General features: G+C 34.5%; 4 protein-coding genes and 1 long non-coding RNA gene across 8 annotated transcripts; 2 read left to right on the top strand and 3 right to left on the bottom strand.

Annotated features, from left to right (window-relative positions):
• Window positions 1-1205: 1205 nt before the first annotated feature.
• LOC149092441 (uncharacterized) lies at window positions 1206-5163 on the bottom strand. Its single transcript, XR_016196858.1, has 3 exons — window positions 1716-5163; window positions 1595-1623; window positions 1206-1523 (listed from the first exon to the last, which is right to left on the bottom strand). It is a non-coding gene; the product is annotated as an uncharacterized LOC149092441 (long non-coding RNA).
• Window positions 5164-5290: 127 nt separating this feature from the next.
• On the top strand, window positions 5291-8196 carry nvd (cholesterol 7-desaturase nvd). Of its 4 annotated transcripts, none has more exons than XM_089260455.1 (7): window positions 5291-5342; window positions 5888-6192; window positions 6699-7068; window positions 7133-7439; window positions 7497-7602; window positions 7675-7848; window positions 7905-8196. In XM_089260455.1, exons 2-7 carry the CDS (start codon window positions 6007-6009, stop codon window positions 8061-8063), a joined length of 1302 nt encoding a protein of 433 aa, XP_089116581.1. In that variant the 5' UTR covers window positions 5291-5342; window positions 5888-6006; the 3' UTR covers window positions 8064-8196. The 4 variants fall into 4 exon arrangements, with proteins under 4 accessions (XP_089116581.1, XP_089116571.1, XP_030240845.1 ...); XM_089260445.1 differs by having other exon boundaries at window positions 5342-5488; XM_030384985.2 differs by lacking the exon at window positions 5291-5342 and adding an exon at window positions 5344-5552.
• A 1553-nt stretch (window positions 8197-9749) lies between these two features.
• LOC108649139 (rho GTPase-activating protein 11A-like) lies at window positions 9750-11266 on the bottom strand. Its single transcript, XM_089256629.1, has 5 exons — window positions 11014-11266; window positions 10746-10937; window positions 10178-10688; window positions 9906-10123; window positions 9750-9788 (listed from the first exon to the last, which is right to left on the bottom strand). Exons 1-5 carry the CDS (start codon window positions 11104-11106, stop codon window positions 9750-9752), a joined length of 1053 nt encoding a protein of 350 aa, XP_089112755.1. The 5' UTR covers window positions 11107-11266.
• A 682-nt stretch (window positions 11267-11948) lies between these two features.
• Pnn (desmosome associated protein-like protein pinnin) lies at window positions 11949-13456 on the top strand. Its single transcript, XM_018112765.3, has 3 exons — window positions 11949-12168; window positions 12223-12995; window positions 13147-13456. The coding sequence occupies exons 1-3, from the start codon at window positions 12041-12043 to the stop codon at window positions 13233-13235; spliced, it is 990 nt and encodes a 329-aa protein (XP_017968254.1). The 5' UTR covers window positions 11949-12040; the 3' UTR covers window positions 13236-13456.
• Window positions 13457-14312: 856 nt separating this feature from the next.
• On the bottom strand, window positions 14313-20231 carry alpha-Cat (catenin alpha). Its single transcript, XM_018112762.3, has 12 exons — window positions 19984-20231; window positions 18401-18777; window positions 18021-18338; window positions 17754-17957; window positions 17001-17685; window positions 16308-16459; window positions 15889-15961; window positions 15654-15721; window positions 15413-15594; window positions 14883-15123; window positions 14699-14815; window positions 14313-14627 (listed from the first exon to the last, which is right to left on the bottom strand). Exons 1-12 carry the CDS (start codon window positions 20135-20137, stop codon window positions 14463-14465), a joined length of 2736 nt encoding a protein of 911 aa, XP_017968251.1. The 5' UTR covers window positions 20138-20231; the 3' UTR covers window positions 14313-14462.
• Window positions 20232-20422: the final 191 nt, after the last annotated feature.

Genomic DNA, 20422 nt, shown 5'->3' on the forward strand with positions numbered 1-20422 from the left:
TTGAGCTATTTTTTTATATGATATTTATATATTTTGAAGTTAGATATAATACAAAAACTCACTTATATTTACATTACGTTATTAAAATGTTAATGTGAAAATAAAATGGTTTTTATTAAGTGTAGTGGAAGTTGCTAAATAGTAATAGTAAAACAAAAATGAAAAAATAAATATTTTTAATATGAAGAAAAAGGCTGATATACTATACAAAACCGTTATACCGTGATTCCCCATTTTCAATGGGTTCAGGGTATAAATATATTGACAACATTTAGTTGTCTCATTATCAGTATAGAAAAGGCATCAACAATTTTTTAATTTGTATATAACAATATAATAATCAGAAAACGATTCAGATTAAAAATGGAAGAAAAGAAAATTTTAGAATTTTTGAAATTCACATTTCTTTGATTTTGGGATTGAATTATAATTATTGTTGATTTTATTGACTTTTGATTGTTACTTGAGGTTTATCTATTTAAAGAATATCAAGTGGACCCAGTCATTATTCAACAAGTAAGAGTGCTCCAGTCGAGACTGCTCGCTTAGGAGATACCCTGTACGCTCCAAGCTAATATTCGACTCAGCTCATCGTGCTGATTCCTTCTGCCTGTTACATTATTTTCCACAAGATCATTATACCCTGATTTCCCATTTTCAATGGGTTCAAGGTATAGAAATGAGCCTTCAATCATAAATCGATTATAATTTATGGTCATATGAACGTTAACCATATGAGCCTATAAAGCTTTTTGAATTTGATAGAATTTTGTTGAAACGTAGGGTATTCATTCACGATTATTACTGCATTAAACGATATTATTATACTTTTGTATTAATCCTTGGCGATGTGTTCCTAGTAGCATTTACAACAATTTAAGTATTGTTATCAACGTGGTTTGTATACCTCTGATTCATAAAATGTTCAACTTTTCCCGATCCGCCCACTAGGAGCGTGGATAATCGGAAAACGCTTTTTCCGATGCGTCTACGCCCTGTAGAGGCGTGGCAAATCGAGAAATACAGAATTTTCTACAGTATTAGAGCAAAGCTTAGCTACTAAATGGTGTGAATGAGTATTCCGCAGTAGGTAACGCTTGACTGCAACGTTCTTACCTGTTTTTTTTTTTTTTTAGATTTATGGGTAAAAGTTCTAGAATTGGATAGACAGTTCTAAACCTCTGCATATATCACAAAAGGTAATATTTTGATTGACTAACGAATTCTTGTTTTATTGCTTCATTTCACATGCTCTCATTAATTACAGTGACTCATTCAAAGATTATGTTAAATTAGGTTTAATAAAAGCCTCCGAATAAGATTGACACGCTTTATACCGATTAGATCTGTGGCAGGCCACAGTTAGATAGCACTGCTTTTGTCATCTAAGGAACATCATCATCTCCTCCGGAATGTCATGCCACATAACAGGCATTGAAACCATTTCCTTTCTCAAAAGGTTTCCAAGAAAGAAATGTCCTCTCATGTATTTTCATTACATTGTACTTTGATGTTAGTAGATCCTAAAGAAAATATTAAAATTAATTAAATAAATAATCATAATCATCATCAGTTAGAATTGTGTTTTTCTTACTTTTATCCATAGAGCCTGCTTTTCCTGATCTGTGGGTAGGTAAGAAAAGAGCGTAGGAAAATTTATAAAAATATTTGCATGGCGCAGATAAATACAGTGCTAACAAGCTATAATATCTCACATTAATATTGCAAGGTCGGCGGGTATTCGACAACGGAACCAGGAGCCAAAGCTTCAATCAGCAACAATGTTGCGGGAATAAATTTGTGACACAATGTGACGCTCTGTGCGAAACGCACGGTCAGCACTTTTTGAGCTTAGGGCTTGCGTTAGCTGTAAGAAATTATATTCTTAATAATTAGTTGCAATTTGAAAATAAATCGAGTCGGTCGTCGTCACGTCTCCTCTATCTGCGGTGTAATTGGTTTTTTTTTTTTTCATTATGCTGGGATCTATGTTCTGTGTTGCGATCTAAAACCATCTTGCATTGAAGTACTAAAAAGGATGTACTACGAAACAAGAAAAACAATCTTTTTAGTCCTTATTGCCACGTTGTTTCCCTATTGTTACTCAAAAGAAGACTATTATAATTATTAGCTTATTCATTCAATTCAATTCAAGACCAGTTTGAAATTTGAATAATGTTTATGACGTGATGAAATTTGTGGATAAGGATAGACTTTTTTGCACGTATAAATTATATGATCCAACCATTGACACATGGCGAATCCGAATATTTTGATTTTTTAATCAATTAAGTGGAGTGCAGGGTATGATCTGAACGACTATTATAAATTGGCTTTAAGATATTTTGCGAATAATATAATTTACAGCAATAATGAGCCAAATCATATACATATATAAGTCACAATCCATAAAGTACATCTTAATTTTGACCAGATAATTAACAGATCTACTGTTTCTAGATCTTATGTATTCCACCGCTTTCACTTCTTCAAAATCTTAATATTTGAGTGATTGGAAAAGAGGATAATACCTCATCATTTACTTTTCTCCCATATATAATAAACTACAGTTTTCAGTCTTATTTTCTTCCACTTTGAGCTATTAAAAAGTTATTGTAATTATTTATTTAAGATCTTTGACAAGTTTCATAAATATATATTTGCATGTTACAAATTGTTTACATAATTATATTTTATACATTTACATTAGTATGAATATTCATTCGAGATATTTTCGCTGCGTAGTGTGGCTCTACAGGAAATCAATAAGAGGATGTAATTCGGAAGATTTGGGGCTTAAAGTAGCAAGTTGCTCAGATCTCCTGAGTGATACTTAGGGCATGATGGTACATTGGAAGGTTATATTAAAGTTATGACATTAGCTTTCTTGTTTACGATAGCTAGTTAAATTTGCCTTATGTTCGACTCTCCTCTACTATATAAATTATTTATTGATTATGTTGTGTTTTTTAGGTTGAGGAATGAACTGAGCTTAAACAACTATAATGTGTAGCCCGAACAAATAATAAATAAATTAAAACAGAACAATATTTCAGTTATATCGCCAGCCCAATGTAATTTGCCAAACCACCCAGCTAATTCCCACATCATACCCATAACTGATATATTTAAACTGAGATAAGATAGAAAGTATTCGAAGAAATGCCAAAAAATATTTTCAATTTAAAGTATTTTGTATAGTTATTGGTATTGTTTTGTCGGAATTGGGTTGTAATATAGAGATGACCAGGCTAGATCTGCAAGATTGTGGAATTAAGTTGTCGTGTATGTTGTTGTTTTATGGCTCTGGTTTTTTGTGCGGGGAAGGTGTTTCTTATTTAGTTCAAAAGTTGTGCTTTTAAGGGCGTTTAATGCAACTGATTGATAGATTACACTCGTACTGAGTATGTACATAGTTATTTGATTTGTCTTTCGTAAGCAATCTCTCCGTTGTCTACAGACACTTTGGGTGTTTGTCCAGAGATATCCGGAGGATCTTTAATCTTCATTGTGCACGTGATATATGCCACAACTCTTGTTTTCGATATTTTTAGCTCTGTCTCGATTAAATTTGAGGAGATTTCATAGTTCGATTGATAAGCTTGAAATGTTGTCAGATTTCAATTGATTTGCTCTAAGTTTGGCCAGGGTGTTATCAATACAGTTCGATTATGTCATTGCTTCATTCTAATGATAGGAAGAGTTGGGTGACCATTACGCGAGGTCCATGTGGGTGGAATGGATCATGTGTAAATGTGGGTTGTTCGCCGTGGTGGGTAGGTACATGAGGGTTAGAGTTTTGTAAATTTAATTAGGATTCGGCCGCTTCTATCCCCAGCTGTACTGTGGGGTGCTTAAAGCACCTAGGATAATTTGGTTGATGTTTTTGTGCGTGGGCACTATGTATGTTGGTATGCTAATTTGTATTTGTACATTATTTCTATTCTAAGAATTTTTTAATGTGTTAGTTTGATTGATTGTGCTTTAAATGTTTTGTTAGTATGGTAATTTTTTCATTTGAGTATTCTTGTATAAATAAGAGTTAATATAGTTAACAGTTCATTACAGTTGTTTGTACATCCATGTTTTATTGTATTGAATTCACCCTTTCATTTGGTTTTGCGACTGACTTAAAAGTTAGTCAGAATTTAAGTTAAAATATGATTTGATTTTTTTCTTGGTGGCTGTCACAGTTGCTGGTACTCTAATTCTTGCTTGTGATTGTTTTTTTTTTTTTTTTTTTTTTGTAGAGTACAAATTATTAGCTGGGGCTTTATTAAAATTAAGTCATTTTCTTAGTATTAGATGTAGAAGATTTGTTTTCCATTTAGAAATCGATCACAGTTGCTTCCATGTCTTCTATTATGGTATTATTTATTTGTCATTATTCTTTTCTGGCTTCTGCTGCGCGCTGAGCGTGTGTGTATAGATAGGATTTGAGATGGTGTGTGTTGCTGTGCGATGTGTTAAATGTGCACGTGTTCCTTCTGTCCAGTATAACAACTGCAGATTATGGGAACCTTGTTTTAGAAATATGCTAGTGGACGATTTCCTGGCTGTTTTTGGAGTTTAGGCAGTTACAGAGTTCCCTTTTGAAGCAGTTTTTGCGAATTTGCCAGCCTATATTATGGTAGGGTATCCAAAGCCCGGCACATCGAAAGGGAAGGGAATACAAGGTCGCACACGGACGGTGTCGTAGCCAATTTTAATTAATTCGAATATTGTAATAAGTCCAGTTTCTTGGAGTGTTTTGTATTCTTGGTTTGTGTTCCTTTTTTAGAACCTTACGCACTTCAGTTACGTTCAGTGTTTAAAATTTCTGTTGTTTTTTATCTTCACTTATGTTAGTTAAATTCAATACTTTTAGTAAACTTCTGAATTCATTTTCTGTTGCGGCGATATGAATGTGTCATTTTTTGGAGTGTCACTTTTAGTTCTGATAAGGACGGAGCCGTCCCATGTCCCACTTTTCCGCGCAGACAACGTCTATAGTTTTTTGTACAACTAACGGTGATACGACTATGATTACGAGTATGATTCATTGTTGATTCATGTTAATGCTATGTATTTTGGGCCCGATAAGTTCCGTGTTATAGGATTTGCGTCAATCAGGTGGGTCGAATGGGTGTTGCTTTGGACTCTAGCGCGATGTAACTGTTTCAGGTGTGCTTTTGTTTTTGGGTTTTTTCTTGTTCACCATTGGTTTGGTGGTTTTTATCACACGTTTGCTGATAAGCCATTGCAGAACGTCTTATCTGCATAGAGGTTGAGGTGATAAGCAACAATTTAATGACTTTCATACTATAATCAATAGGAAACCACATTGCATAAGTTTCAGTCAAGTAATTCAATTCATTACCATCGAAAACACCAAATTCGGACAACTACTACGACTCGGTTTATTTTACCTTTATCGCAAAAATTTGTAATTTATCTGTCAATTGAATTTAAATACGGTGTACCTATGGATAGTAGAAGATCAGAAATCGTACATTGATTTGATGCGGATGTTTGTTACAGATAAAAAAATATCCAATATCTCTATCAATCAAGTAATTCATAAAAGCCCGTTCAACTGTCTGACCCAGTAGGAGATTTGCGTAAATGTCAGTCTGCATTTAAATTACTCTTTCTATGTTCGGGATGCAGGAGACTCCGTCAAAGAGGAGGGTTCATGGCTTCAGTTTCGAATAAAATGGAATAGGAAAAAGAGTATCAGCTCAGCAGCTGTGCGTCAAAGATCGTTGGTTCTTTATTTATTCCAATGTATTCCTAATCGTCGATGGCTGTCTATACTGTTTGTTATGTTCAAATTATACTTGCATACCAACTTTCCGGACGACATCTATATACGAACTGAATTATTTTGTTTTTCATTTAAAAACAGGCTAGCATTCTATTCAAAGCGTTTGGCAAAACAACAAACAACGGGACACACACAGATGCTAACTCTACACTAAAAGTAAAAAAAAAAAAATAATAATAAAATAAAAAAGAACAAATATTATGGATTACGAAAAGAATAATTTGCTATCATTTCTGTATGGCTTGAAATCGATAATGAAGTATGATCAGTGGCTAATTATATTATCACATATTGACCTCAGAACAATTATTTTGATTTGTTCACTGATTTTTTTTCTTTGTGGTTTCCTGTATTGGTTAATCTTTGTGCCTCTCAATTGGATTAAGGTATGTCCTAATTAAATCAGAATATATTCTCTCCTTTTACCCGTTCAAGCTGTGAAAAGAGTCAATTCATTATGTGCAATGCCCGTCGGTATATCTGTCCGTGTTGTAGCGAAAGACTGATATTTCGAATGTGTATATTCTAGAGGCGTGGCAGATCGGTTAGGACTATTATACTATACTATATAACAGAGCTTATGCTTTAAATACTTGAGACATAAAACTATAATGAATCTCTTGAGGACCTGACAAATCGGAAAATTGAATGTCTCCCATACTTTTCGAGATACAAAATTAAATAATGGAGTAAATGGTGTTTCCCTTTTGAGACATGAAAAGCTTTTCACCTTTCAGTGGATCGTGTGCGAGTAATTTATAGTTTTTTTATTTAGATTCCTCGGATTTCTCACACTTTACGTTTATACAAATTTATGTTTTTCAATTATATAAATATTACTTTATTTTTGATAAACGAAGCTCGATTTCTTTTGTTAATAACCTCATTGAAGGATATAGATCAAACTGGAAAAGGAATAAAAAGCAATGGAAAACGGGCTGCAATCAATCGGTTAAGAAAATCACGAACTATTGGGGTAAAAGAGTTACCTCCACCCTACCCGAATGGGTGGTATGGGATTCTCGAATCTTCTAATCTTAGTCCCGGTGAATCAACACATATATCCTGCCTAGGAGAGCAGTTCGTCGCATTTCGGACTCTCAAAAATGAAGTATTTGTGGTGGATGCATATTGCCCACACTTGGGAGCCAATTTGGGCATTGGTGGCCGAGTTGTTGGGGACAATATCGAATGTCCCTTTCACCACTGGAGTTTTCGGGGAACTGACGGAGTCTGTACCAATATTCCTTACAGCACTTGCGGTGAGCATGTTTATGATTTATATTAAAAACAAAATCCAAGCCATTGTTTCAATTTACAATATAGTACCTCCGGCCACAAAAATTAAGAAATGGATTTCCAAAGAAGCGCATGGATACATATTTGTATGGTATAGTGCGGAGGCTTCTGAATTGCCTTGGGATATTCCAGAATCAAAGGAGGTTGAAAACAAAACAATAGTTTACCAAGGTCGCAATGAATTCCACGTACGCTGTCATATTCAAGAGATACCGGAAAATGGAGCTGACCTGGCGCACTTCCGGGCAATTCACAATGATAATATTATCACTGGTACCTCTGATCAAAAGCACAGTATATTCAGCTGGCTCGGATATCATCAGTGGCAGGCAAGGTATATATGAAGGAAGCAATCTTAATGCATCATTTAATTGGTACTATCGAATTCCAGTTGGAGCCCATCGGAAACCAAGCATATAGGTGAAATACAGATGAGCCATATGTTTGAATTATTTGGAAAGTTTAAATGTTTTCAAATGACTATAATCGGAAAACAGGTCTCTTTCATATTTTTCCTATTTTCTGTAAGATTTTGGGTCACATTTTGCTCAATTTTATTTCTAACACAGATTGGACCCGCTTACGTTCATCTCACTTTGCACTCACCATCGATCGGAAGCTTTCAAATATTTCAAACAGTTACTCCGGTAGAGCCTTTATTGCAGAAAGTGGTTCACAGATTTTATGGTAGCCCAAAGATTGCTGCCTTAATGAAGTTTCTTATTTTCGGGGAAACTGTGATGGTACGAGAATTACGCTTACAAATGATTTAGATAATAGTGTTTCGAATTTATTACAGTTCGAACGGGATATGAATGTATGGAATCATAAGATGTATCGCAACAGCCCACTGCTCGTGGCGGAGGAGTCCCCCCTAAAAAAATTTCGAAAATGGTATTCACAGTTCTACTCGGACAACAGCAAATCTTTTCAGTCTGCCAATAGTCAAGATTGGTAGAAGTCGAACTGTTGCAACATGTTGTAAGGAATAAGCTTTGTATGTAATTCGTATTCATATTTTATAGCTAATTCATGAATAAATTATTGGAAGCTCGGTTGACGAAACCTATAACTATCAATCTATATAGTAACATCGTATCAGCTCAATATATCTTCCTCAGTTTTGGAACTTACTCACCACATTTTAGTTAAGTTTGGAGATAAAGCTAAAAATCATTCAAAATATATTATCAAATTATGTATTCTATATTTTACTTTAAACGGTTAACTCATGTGACATGCACGATCGAAAAGAAAATTATTTTACTATCGACAATTATACTATGTACACATTATTTGAGAGACAAGAATGTAGATTGAACTCATTGGTGCTACGAAAATCAAACCCCTTTTATTTAAAATTCTTATCAAATAGGCAAATTATTCTTTCGACTAAAGGTGTGTTTTACCTCTTTGAAAAAGTATCTTATCTCTAGAGCCGTGGTCTTCCAAGGCGTAGGCTTAAGGGTATTCTCGATCGTTTTGTACGTTGAGAATGACAAACAATCCCACGTTCGTCCAAGAACATACCTAACATGCGAGGAGTAGCAATTGTTTTTAAATATTATAATCATACTAATGAATTTCTGATATTATTTAAGCTTTATTGACAGCTTAGATTATATTGAATGTTTCAAATTATAGTATTAAACGATTTGTATAAATAACGATAGTCTTTTGCTTTGAAGGCTTGTATAATTTTGTACTTTCTTATCTGCTTAACTCTGAACTTTGATATATGCATTTCAAACATATAAACAATAATTAAGGATCAGCTATTCAGCTGCTAAAGTCATCGAACAACTTTGCTTTTGCTAAAACCATTCCAGCATTTTCAGTGCGAAGGCGGGCAATCGATTCGCGCCCTTGATCCACATCAAACATATGAATAGCCGAGCCAAAGGCCAGCGATTTCTTACGGCCTATAGGGGTCTTGAATGGACCAGTTACAGTTTTGATTCGATTCTTATTTTTGAATTGGGAATACGGAGTTTGCAATAATGCTGAATCCTGACTTTGTGTGCAAAATTGGTCTTTATTTTCTTTTAGAGCTGAGTTTTGAAAAAATATGTTTGCTGGCAACCATTGCTCGCAGTTAGGCTCTTCTTGCTTGGCTGTTCGGTTCGAAACATCTGTCATAACTTTATCTGAGTCTGGTATTTTGGGTATGGGCAGTTTACTAGGAAACTTAGCTTCTGAGTTCAGATGCCAGGTCTTGTGCCTGACAATGTTTGTGGGAGTATTTGACTTCTGTAACGTTCTTAGTTTCACTGGTGAATTGGCATACTGTTTGGTAATACTTCTTCGAACTTGCCGTTGACATTTTTCATTGTTTTGTTCTAAAGGAGTTTGGCTACTGTTAGGGATTTTTTCACTGCTCAGTTTTGGCTGTGGAGCATTTGTGCTAATTGTCGCTAGACGATCAGTAATTGCGTCGTATTCTCTTTTTGAAATAGTTGGATCCAACTTTGATTGGATTTCACCGACGGGATCTTTGTTTTCCAATGCATCGGAAACTGAACTATTTAAATTATGTAACATCTTTTCTTTCTTTTTACACTTCGCCCACCCTGTACTAATGAGACTCCATCTTCGGTCCGTGCCACTTAAAGTTGTTGGACATGAGCTTGGTTTCATAGATCCTTCATTTGCAGCCGCATTTAATGTTAAGCGTCTGTGCCTCCTGCAAATATCAAATATAAACAGAGAAGTGATGTTTAGAGTCTCTGTTTGAGTTTTATAAGATTGCTAATGCATTAAATGCATAGTGTAAAGGCAACACAAATTCCTTTAAGAATACGTACTTTTCGTTTACATTGAGTACGCTTACAGATTTAGTAAACGCTTCCCTATTAGTGGATGTTCTAGGGGAAGTATCCATGGGCTCAATCATACAATTCTGTTGCGATTTTGCTTTATGCAAAGCTCTCGGCTTTTCAACTGATTTTGAAGGCGAATGAGCATGCCCAGTCGCATTAGCAGAAGATCCAACCATGGTTTTGAGGCCATTGAATAAATCTAGTTAAAGAAAATTTTTTATTATTGTTTCCAAATAAATTTTTGTATACTTACGACTTCTCCTCATTTTACTTTTGATGGCTGAGCAGTGGACGCCAACAGTCTTTTTAGTTTGCACTAAGTTCGATGTGTTCTTGAGTTTTTCTTTAATATGAGCGGGAATAGTTCCAATAATGTTCGAGTTCTTAATCAGCAATTCGACTAATTTAATATGATTCTTAAACCTGACGCTATTTATATCACGGTAGGGCATTATGCTGGGAGCAATCACAATTGCCAAATTTTCAGCACTCATTTTATTATATTTCACATGTCGTGTGATGGTTTGCAGAAATTGCATAAAATATGCCAAAGTATGTACATTTAGTGGCGTAATTAACAAGCATGCCAACTGTATTGATCGAATGCGATTGGGCTCGCCAATCATCAGACAGCGCACAAGTGTTTCATGCAACTCGACCGGTATAAGCGGCTCGGGAAGTTCTCGAAAAAAATAACTAACAATGTTGGCCACATCGATCACACGATATAATTTTCCCAGTGGTTGACCAGCTTCAAGGCATTTCTGCAATTAAACGTAGTTTGAAAAAGAGCGCAAATAATTGAAATAAATCTGTATTACGCGAATTTCTCGTTGTTTTGCAGCAGAGCCAGCTTTACGAAAGATCCCCTCCGTTTCCGAATTCTCCAAAATATAGCTACAGGCTTCTGTGATAAATTGAGGCACCTGAACTACAGCGCCGCTTGCAAGAAATGCGTCAGTCAATTTCAGATGCTCCAATCCCTGATGAAACAACCGCTGACCGCTTGAATGCTACAAATACGCACGTCACATCATTTGATGTCATGAAGAAATCTATACATTCGTACAATTTTGTTTATATATTTACCTTTATAATTTTTGGTTTTTTTCCTTTATGTTTAATTCCGATTTCTTTTAAATCATTCAGTACAATTGTCGCAAGTAAATCTGAACCAGCCATCCCTCTTCCTTTATTTTTTTATATTAAAAACGACACTATCTAATGTATAATCTGCACCTAATTCATATAAATTCACGGAATAGAGGACTACTTTTTTCAAATATAATTATGACCAAAACAAGATTTGCGCTTTGAGACAATCGATAGCAATATACAATTTAGACATTTTATATGTGTAGATTATATACAGGTAGCGTCGACTTGGAACGATGAATATGGATAAGACATGAGTATGAAGATACTCATTTTACAATCCATCAATGGTTATTAAAAATTCAAAATTTATTTGTGAATATTAGAAACACATATTTGGTTTTTAAAAATATACAATGAATACCCGTTAATAATCAAAGACAATTAAATTTTATTTTATTATTTCTTTAAATTTAAAAGAAATAGCATGCTCAATATTTTTAATTCACTCAATAGTTCTATTGAATACTATTTACAATAACCATTTTACAGATTTTTATAATACACAAATCATTTTTTGAATTAATTCCAAATTAATTCCAAATACGGTGGATAAGTTGGATGTATTATTAAATCTGCGATGTGTACTGTTAATAGGTTTGACTACTGAATGATTTATTGGTCTAACCACATTTGAATTTAGAGAATTATGTTTAAAAAAAAAAACACATGTATAGCATATAAACAATACATGAAACATTTTAAATTGATAATGAGCTTAAATAGAACATTTATATAAATATATACAATACAAGTTTTAAAAACATCAGAAGTAAGTTTTTATATTTTGAATGGCTATTGAAATACATAATTGTATCTATGTCAAAATATTCATCGGGAATACCTTTCAGAAACACTCAAAAGCATGCCAGCACTAAAATATCGATAAGTCTATCGCTTCAACTGCTGTCACCCTCAGCTACTAAAATTCATCTATCCAAGTATAATTTTTTATTTTAAGATGGAAGATAATATTGCTTCATCCTCTGTTGGAGATCTGGAGAAGAAGTTGCATTCGGCCAGACAGTCATTAATCTCGCTGAATGACAACATTCGCCGCCTTGTTGGAAGGGGTCTGAAGGAACCTAGGTATTTATTTCGAAACATCCTAATAAATACATATTACGAGTGCTTATTTTTCAGAGTAGAGAAATATAATCCAGATATCTTAAGTAAGAAAAACGAACAAAATGAAGATAAGACCAGCCAGCGTCACGACCCACTAAAACAAAAGCGGCGTACGCACGATGGAAAATTGGTATTCAATCGGGTTTCGGACAAGGACGAAATGTGGCTACCAACCCCTCGGCTGAATTCACGTGTAATTAGAGAATTGCCTTCGAGGGAGGAAATTGTTGAGGCTCAAGGAATCGATTCCGAGTCGAGAGCACGCAACCGTCGCATGTTTGGCTCACTTTTAGGAACACTACAAAAATTCTGCCAAGAGGAGTCACGATTAAAGAAAACCGAGGAGAAAAAGGCCCTCATTGAAAAAAAACTTGAAAATCAAGAGCAACAAGAAAGAGCTCTGCTTCAAAAAGAACGTGATTTGTTATTTTTAGATAGAAAGCGAAAACAGCTCGAAATCAGATGTTTAGAGAAGAAAATGGCACGCCTCAGAGACTTCAAAGCTTGGGAATCATCAATGATTTATCAACAAAATCAAATTCGTACAAAGAGCAAACCTCACATATATTTTCAACCTCGAATTCATACGGTACAAACAGAGAAGCTGCTCGCTAAAAGTAAATGCGAGTTGGAAAACCTATTGGAACGCCGCAGAGAAGATTTACAAATCGAACTCCGGAGGATTGAAAGCTCAAGTAACATAGATGACGACAGTGCTTTAGATGACAACAGCATCTATGAAAATAAATCAAATAAAGAACCTATGGAGAGCAACATTCCAGACCCACGTAAGTTACATATTTACTTAATCCCTATGCTCCTAATCCTTGCATTATTCATAAGAATATTCCTTAATTCCTTTAAACTGTAAATAGTGTGATATATATTATTATATTTAATGATATTCATATATTTGTCTCCTTATTTTTTCTTCTTCAGGTGACAACAATTCAAAGGAAGAGTTTCGAAATGTACCAAATGAGGATAATCCGTTAACTAGTAGTAGTTTTGTAATTCAAGAAGCATGAAAATGAATAATTATACAAATTTCAATGTTATTTTTAATTAATTTGTTTATTTCATCCTTCAATCGTCACTAAAATTATGTTTATAACTTGAATATTGGAAATGAACGTAACTGCCTAGCGTTGTCCTGCGTCCAAAAAGCTTTGAACTAATTTTCCACTTTTGTAAGATATATTGATCAAACAATTAGTATTTATCAATTAAAATATACTATTCAAGTTGAGTGCATTTGGTTTATCTGCGTTTAATATAAAAAAAAAAGACTAAATAGACAAGATAAACACGTAATTCTTGATTAGTTGACACAAAAAAAAAATTTTAAAATAAGAAAATTTTATTAAAAGATATTTTTAAGAGAATAGGAGGATAAACTGCAACTGCAAAATAAAGTGGTAATAAATTGGATGTTACATATAGAGAATGTTTTTATGAAAATGGTAAATCAAAGTATAATAGTTTATGATTTTTATAGGCTTCGGGTTTACCTCCCTGTCTGCAATTAATATAAAATCTATTTCACTTTATAATCGATAATTCTTCATTTCCAAAAAATCGAAAGAGATTAGTTCAAATAGCAAAGTGGCAGGATAAAAATAGCATTTTACGTGAAATTTGAATAGATTTCAACCTACGTAAATCCGCTTAATTTTATTTTTACCTTTGATTAATTGAGAGCATAAATATTAGAAATGTTAATGTTGGATACACCACAGTCTTGAATACAATATTTCATCAAACTATTTACTTTATTTATTTGCCGTCAAGCTTAATGATGCCCGACGAGCTTACCGCTATTATGAACAGATGTCTTCGTTGCGCCTGTTTTAAATGTTGGCTGGGTTTTGAACCAAGAAAATCAAGCAGTGTAAAATGTATGCTGACGAAAGCTAACTGATGCGAGCGCAGCATCTATACGAGACTGCTTAAACATACATACAATCGTTTGCGTTATATCGTTGTCCTAATTGTAGGAATATAGAAATTATCAAATGAAAAGGTTTATTTACTTACTATTATAACTTAACTCTATCTCAAATTCCACATGTAATTATAAAACCAGTCAGTAAGTCAGAAAAAAATTACTATATCATTATTTATTACGGGCAATCGTAAAATATATATCTTTGATGATAACATTAAACTTTTACCGTTTAGAAGTACATTTATATAATAAAATTGTATCAAGTGGGTATATAATACTTTAAATTATAATATTCGATTTAATTCCCTTAAACAGCATCAGCGGGACTCTGGAATTCAGAAAGAGCATGAATTGGATTTTGAACTTTCTTCTGGGATCCCTTTCGAACTTTAGCTCGAACTTCTTCTGGCTTCTCAGGCCGCACCAATGGCTTTTTCTCTGGCGCCTTCATTTTCCAAACGACGATTGGAGACTAAAGACAGGAACAGAGCAAAAAAAAGTTAATATTAACATATATATAATCAAAATAAATTAAAAACTTACAGTAACAGTGCCTTGTCTTGTGTATTTAGTTGAAGCCACGTAAGAATATTTTACGGTCAATACAACAGCATTCATCAGATTCTTAGCGGCCTGAATCAAAGAAGTTGCGCTATCCAGCTGAAAGATGTCCAAAATACAACTTTAATAATTATACCTAATTATAAAACAAATAATGTATTCTTACCCCAGAAACGATCAATTCGCCACTTATATTTTGAACATCCGCTTTGACCTTAGAAGTAATCTGGATTTGATGACAGTAGAGAGCGATGCGTTGCAAGTACGCCAATAAATCTTTTTTAGTGCTGCTCTCAGGGCATTGCTCTGCTATTTCACGAGTTAGCTTATCCAGTTTAGTACCAGCTTCAGATATTTTTTTGGCGGCATTGATAACATCCATGGTGGTCTTTAATGGGCCACGGCCTCTATAAAAGCGAAGAGATAGAATTTTTAGTGGGCATTCACCAGTTCATAAAAAGAATTGCTTATAACTATAACATTTTACCCTGTCAGTTAAATCATCACTGAGGTTTTCAATGGTCTAGAAATTACTTATTGTTTGGTATAAAATAGATACATACTGCGTGCTCTATAAGAGAATACATATCTAAACTATCCTTGGATTCGCTGGTCAAAAGAAGTGATACATATGTACAATATATGTATCTAGGTCGGGATCGACTACAGACGCTCAGAACTAAATTCTTAAATTACCTTGTGAAGTCCGTCATTTCCATCATTATCATACACATATGTTTTGCCAAGAAAATAATGTCGTTGCCAGTGTCATCCCACTTGGCGACTTCTGAATCAAATGTAAGTTTTTCGCGGCGAAACAACTCAACTTGTTGGGCAATTTTTTGCTTATCCTCTTCCGTCATCTTACGCATCGCTTCCTAATTAAAATAAAGGAACATTAAAGTCCAGTATTGTTTGCAACTGCTGACTCTCTTACTCTAGCAGTACAAATTCCACTAATGTCCGGATATTCGTCAACAGTTTGATCTCCAGTATGAGCGCTCGCTGCAAATGAAATATTAGTCAATTAGTATTTTTCTTTTTAGACCTAAACAAATCGCAAATGGCATTAAACTGAAATAACATTATTTCATATAAGCAAAAGCGAATTCAATCCATTGCAAAAATCAAAATTTTTTTTTAGTATTTGAACAGAGTAATTTTATGCTTACATCGACTACGAGTTTCCAATGTCAAGTCTTCTACAGGCTCAAATTCTGTGTCAGTATCTAGATCGTCAGAGCTCTGAAACAAAAATAAAAGTTAAAATTAATAGACGGTAGACATTTAAACAGTTAACCTAGTTGCTAAAATTAAATACATATGAAAAGCAACTCTACTTTTTGATAGTAAAAGAAATGGGACAGTATATAAAATTAAGTAATTTATGAGCAAAAATTAACACAGGAAATATAACTTTTTAACTCTTTAGTAATTGTAAAGAAAAATAGTATCACAGATGCTCATAGCTGTAATTCATTTTGCAAAAGTTTCCAGAGCTCCAATAATTTGATGAATTAAGATTTAAATGTATTTTATGCCCCAGAATAATGTTTATTGATATATAAAATTTCAATTTATGTATTCTTACTCGGTTCATTAACACTGCACGACGAATTTCACGAACACCATCGTATACCAATCGGGAAGCATCAATAAAGTCATTCTCATCCACATTTTTGTTGGTATTAGCCGAGAGGGCCTCGACTGCAGCATCAACTCGCTGTTCAAACTTGATCATAACTGTAAAATAAGGAATGACATTTAATTTATATTAATTTCAATGAGAATTTTGTGACTGACAACCAATGTAACTATTAGATCTGCAACTCAGTTCATAATAACACATATTCATTAATTTTCTATCAGTTTTGTATTTCTATTCTTTCTGTTAATGCTTTAGCGTGGTAAACTTTTAATGGTATTGGTATACTCTTCTCTCTAAAGATTAGATACATGATGACTTGGCAAATAAATTTAAATATTTATTCACTGCAGATTACACATATTTGAGAGTAAGCCGCGGAGAAAGAAAAACAAAATATAGTGTGGCCTTTTATAAGAGTCGATCACTGCGGTTGAACTGTTTAAGCGGGGTCCCATATTTTCGTAAGGGGACCCGACCAAATACGAATTGATTTAAGACAAGTTGCTCCAAGAGTCCCGCCTAAGTATTGTATGCTTAGTGATAAAACTAATTTAACTCTTCATTTAGTAGTCATAGTCGCTTATTATGTGCTAGACCTTTAGTACTAATTATAAATGTAAGTGCATCAATACATACCTTGTTCGCGTAGAACTTTAACTGCTTCCAGAACTCGTTTTGTATAAATACATGGTTCGTAGTTGTCCATCTCAGCCTCAACAACGTTGCATACGCGTGATGATCGCCCTTGAATAGAGCCAGCCGTTCCGCGTAGATCTTTAGCATCGCCAACTTGTAGTGCCATAACGCATTTGTTTACGTCTTCAAGAATATGATTTTCGGAGACAGCCAAAAAGTCGTCTATGGTTGTAATGTCATCCACAGCTTCTGTTAAAATTCGAACTTGCACCTCCCATGCCTGCCGATAGGCGGCCATGTTTTCTTGGGCAACCTTTGAGTTGGGTCGAACTGTGAGTATTGATGCTGCATTTATTACTTGGGGGCATAGACTTTCGATCTGGGCAGCCGCATATCGAACCATCTTAACGCCGTCTTCGTTATTCGACATGCTGCACACGAGATTCGCAACTTCAACTAATTTCTCAGCATGTTTTGTAAATATCTCAGCCTTTTCCCGCACTAGTTTTTCATTACCAGACTTAGCGGCTTCAATTAGATCAATTAAAGGCGTTGTTGTCTCTAAAAATGAATCCGATACATGGTCCACGACAGCTTTACGCAACTGCCTACGCAAATCTCTCGTTTTACGACACATTTGATCAATAGCACGATCCAGACCGGGGCTGTTGTCTTTTTGACCCATCTAGAGATATATGAATGTTTAGTATTAAAATTATTTCTGAATTTGCGTATGGCTTCAAAGTAATTTACGTTTGACATGTATTCAGATAGGAGATCTTGTAGAGCTTGACGGACAGCATTGCATTCGGCTACAATTCTCTCCCTGCGCTCGTCCCTTGTACAGTCTGCGTCGGCCATCAGGGCAGCAGCGCTGATAATACTCTCAAGACGTTCTTCAAGCAGTTGACGTGAGCGCTTATCGCTATAAGTCATGGGATCCATTACGATGCCCTCCTATAATGAATATAGGAAAAAGTGTCAGGTCTGCGAAATTTACATAAAGTAAAATAATCCCACATCAAAATCATCCAAAGCCGCAGCAAGCTCTCCTGCACCACTGTAAACATCCGTGGGCTGTGATGATTTGCCTTGAGCCACGTCGCTGATGGTATTGACCGCATCGCACACTTGCTTCAATATAAAATCTCTGTTGACTTTGGCTAGATCCAATTCCGGATGACGAACATACACTTTAGATGCTGTCAGAAGCATGGTCGAATGCTTCTTGAGCATTGCTCGTGCAGCAGCCAAGTCATCTCGCAATTGCGGATCCTTAAGCTCCTGTTGACGCTTCGCTGCCTGTTTGATGAGCTCTCCAGCGTTACGACCAAATTGCTAGTTAATAAATTAGATTATATTGTGAGAGTGGTAATGTTTCGAGCTGAATGTATTTTTACCCTCATGTTGTTCATAAGCTCGTCCTGGCTGGACGCATTCTTAAGTTTGTTTAGATCATCTTCAACAATGTGCAGCGACTTAAGCAACAAATGAACATCCACCATATCTGCTAAGATTAATAAGCGTGTAACTGCCGAGAGCAAATTTCTTGCAGCTCGAACCATGTTCCCTCGCTTCAAGGAACTGCAAGGATCCTCGGAAAATTCTCTTGCGGCAATGCTCATGGCATCTCCAGTTTTGCGCACCTCATCAACGGCAGAAAGCATTTCTTGTGTAATATCTGGGTTCTCGTAGGCAATTTGCTCTCCTTTCTGTATAAAGTTTTCTGTTGCTTTCTCAACAGCGGCCACTAAAGCACTTGCGCGCTTGGATTTGCCTAAAATTAAAAAATAAAATTACATCAAATAATATCTCCTGAAAATACCTAAACCAAGTTGCATTTAAAAAAATCAATTTGTTTTCTTTACATATGTACACCTATTTATGAAGCGATTTTATTGAATAAATTTTGTCTTTGATATGCGTTCTACTTATAGCTTTTAGCTTATAGCATTTTACAACATGCTGATAAATAATTAAATACAAAATCGACCAGTTTTAATGTAAATTATTATGAGTTCTAAAGACGAACGCCTAAATTAAACGGTTAAGACAAATAGATTGGATTTAATTTAAAATTTAAGCATTCAATATTTTAAGAACATACATGTCGCAATTCAAGCCAATTGCCAAAAGCCAGACGAAAACAATCTCTTTGCTGGCGCTTTTAATTTAATTTTATGTTTTTTTTTTTTTTTTTTTAAAGATGTTCAAAAAGTCTAATAAGCCATCGTTTGTGTACAGCCCCTTGGTGTGTATATATACTTTTGTGAACAGTGTAAGAACTGACATTTCTAAATTATTGGGTCATTGTATGGTGTAAGCCACTATATGTATACTTTCCCAATCAGTGTCACAAAGTTTATCCCTAATATACTTTGAGCCAGTGAAATTTTAGTTAGTTTCGTAATGCATTAGTGGGCGATATGCACATTCTTAGAAATTGCTTGTAACTGCAATTGTTATAGGTCGATTTTCTTGATTCTGCGTATTGCTTACGAAAACTTTGGTTATATTCAATTCCAACTATTTTTTGTAATTAGTTTTTCTAACTCATGGTTGACACGTAAATCATATGATACATACATAATTATGTATGTCAATATATTATTTATGCTTTTGCAAGTAATTTCTTCATTCATTGAAACATATCTCATTGTTTTCAAAATTGAATGAACACAGTGCATTGTTAAAAAATTGTTTCTCATCCATCTCCCAAGTAGATCATTATATATGTACACGTACATATGTATATATGCATACATATAATTACATGCGTACATCGTCCGTGTGTACTATTTAATAGACACACATACACAAACACACTACATAGTTTTACACGGAGAAATTTAGGTTGTCCACCAACCCATTTCTCATTTGTACACATAGTATTAACTTAAAATGTACTCATTCATTTCAGACTGAATATACGCCTTGAATGAATCATTAAACAAAAAAAATGAAATTTGAATAGCAGCCTCACCTTTTTTCTTTTTGCTCGGCCCTTTAGTGTTCACAAGCGTTGTTACTTGCAAAACTAATGGCTCCAAGGTTTTCTCTACTGACATTGTGCGGATTTCTAAATTTTTGGGATCCCATTTTAAAGCTATTTGACCGAAATCAGATAGGGTGCCCATTTTTAAAGAAAATTTGTATATTTTCCACAAACAATTTTCTTCACTTGTATTTGTAGGTAGACGCCTTTTGCCCTAGATTAGAGATGGTCATTTTCACCAATATACATATCGATTATATGATCTAACGATGATATGAGTACATACTGCTTGCGTCCACATCCACATCCGATAAATTATAAATAATAAGATGTAAGAAATGCAGAATCAGATGTCATATAATCGATCATTATGATTTAGTAATATATAAATTAATTTGTTTAAATTTTCTATGTATATAAATTGTTG

This window comes from Drosophila navojoa, chromosome 2, assembly GCF_054131105.1.
Source record: "Drosophila navojoa isolate 15081-1374.11 chromosome 2, UAZ_NAV_1.0, whole genome shotgun sequence".
NCBI classification, from domain to species: Eukaryota; Metazoa; Arthropoda; class Insecta; order Diptera; family Drosophilidae; genus Drosophila; species Drosophila navojoa.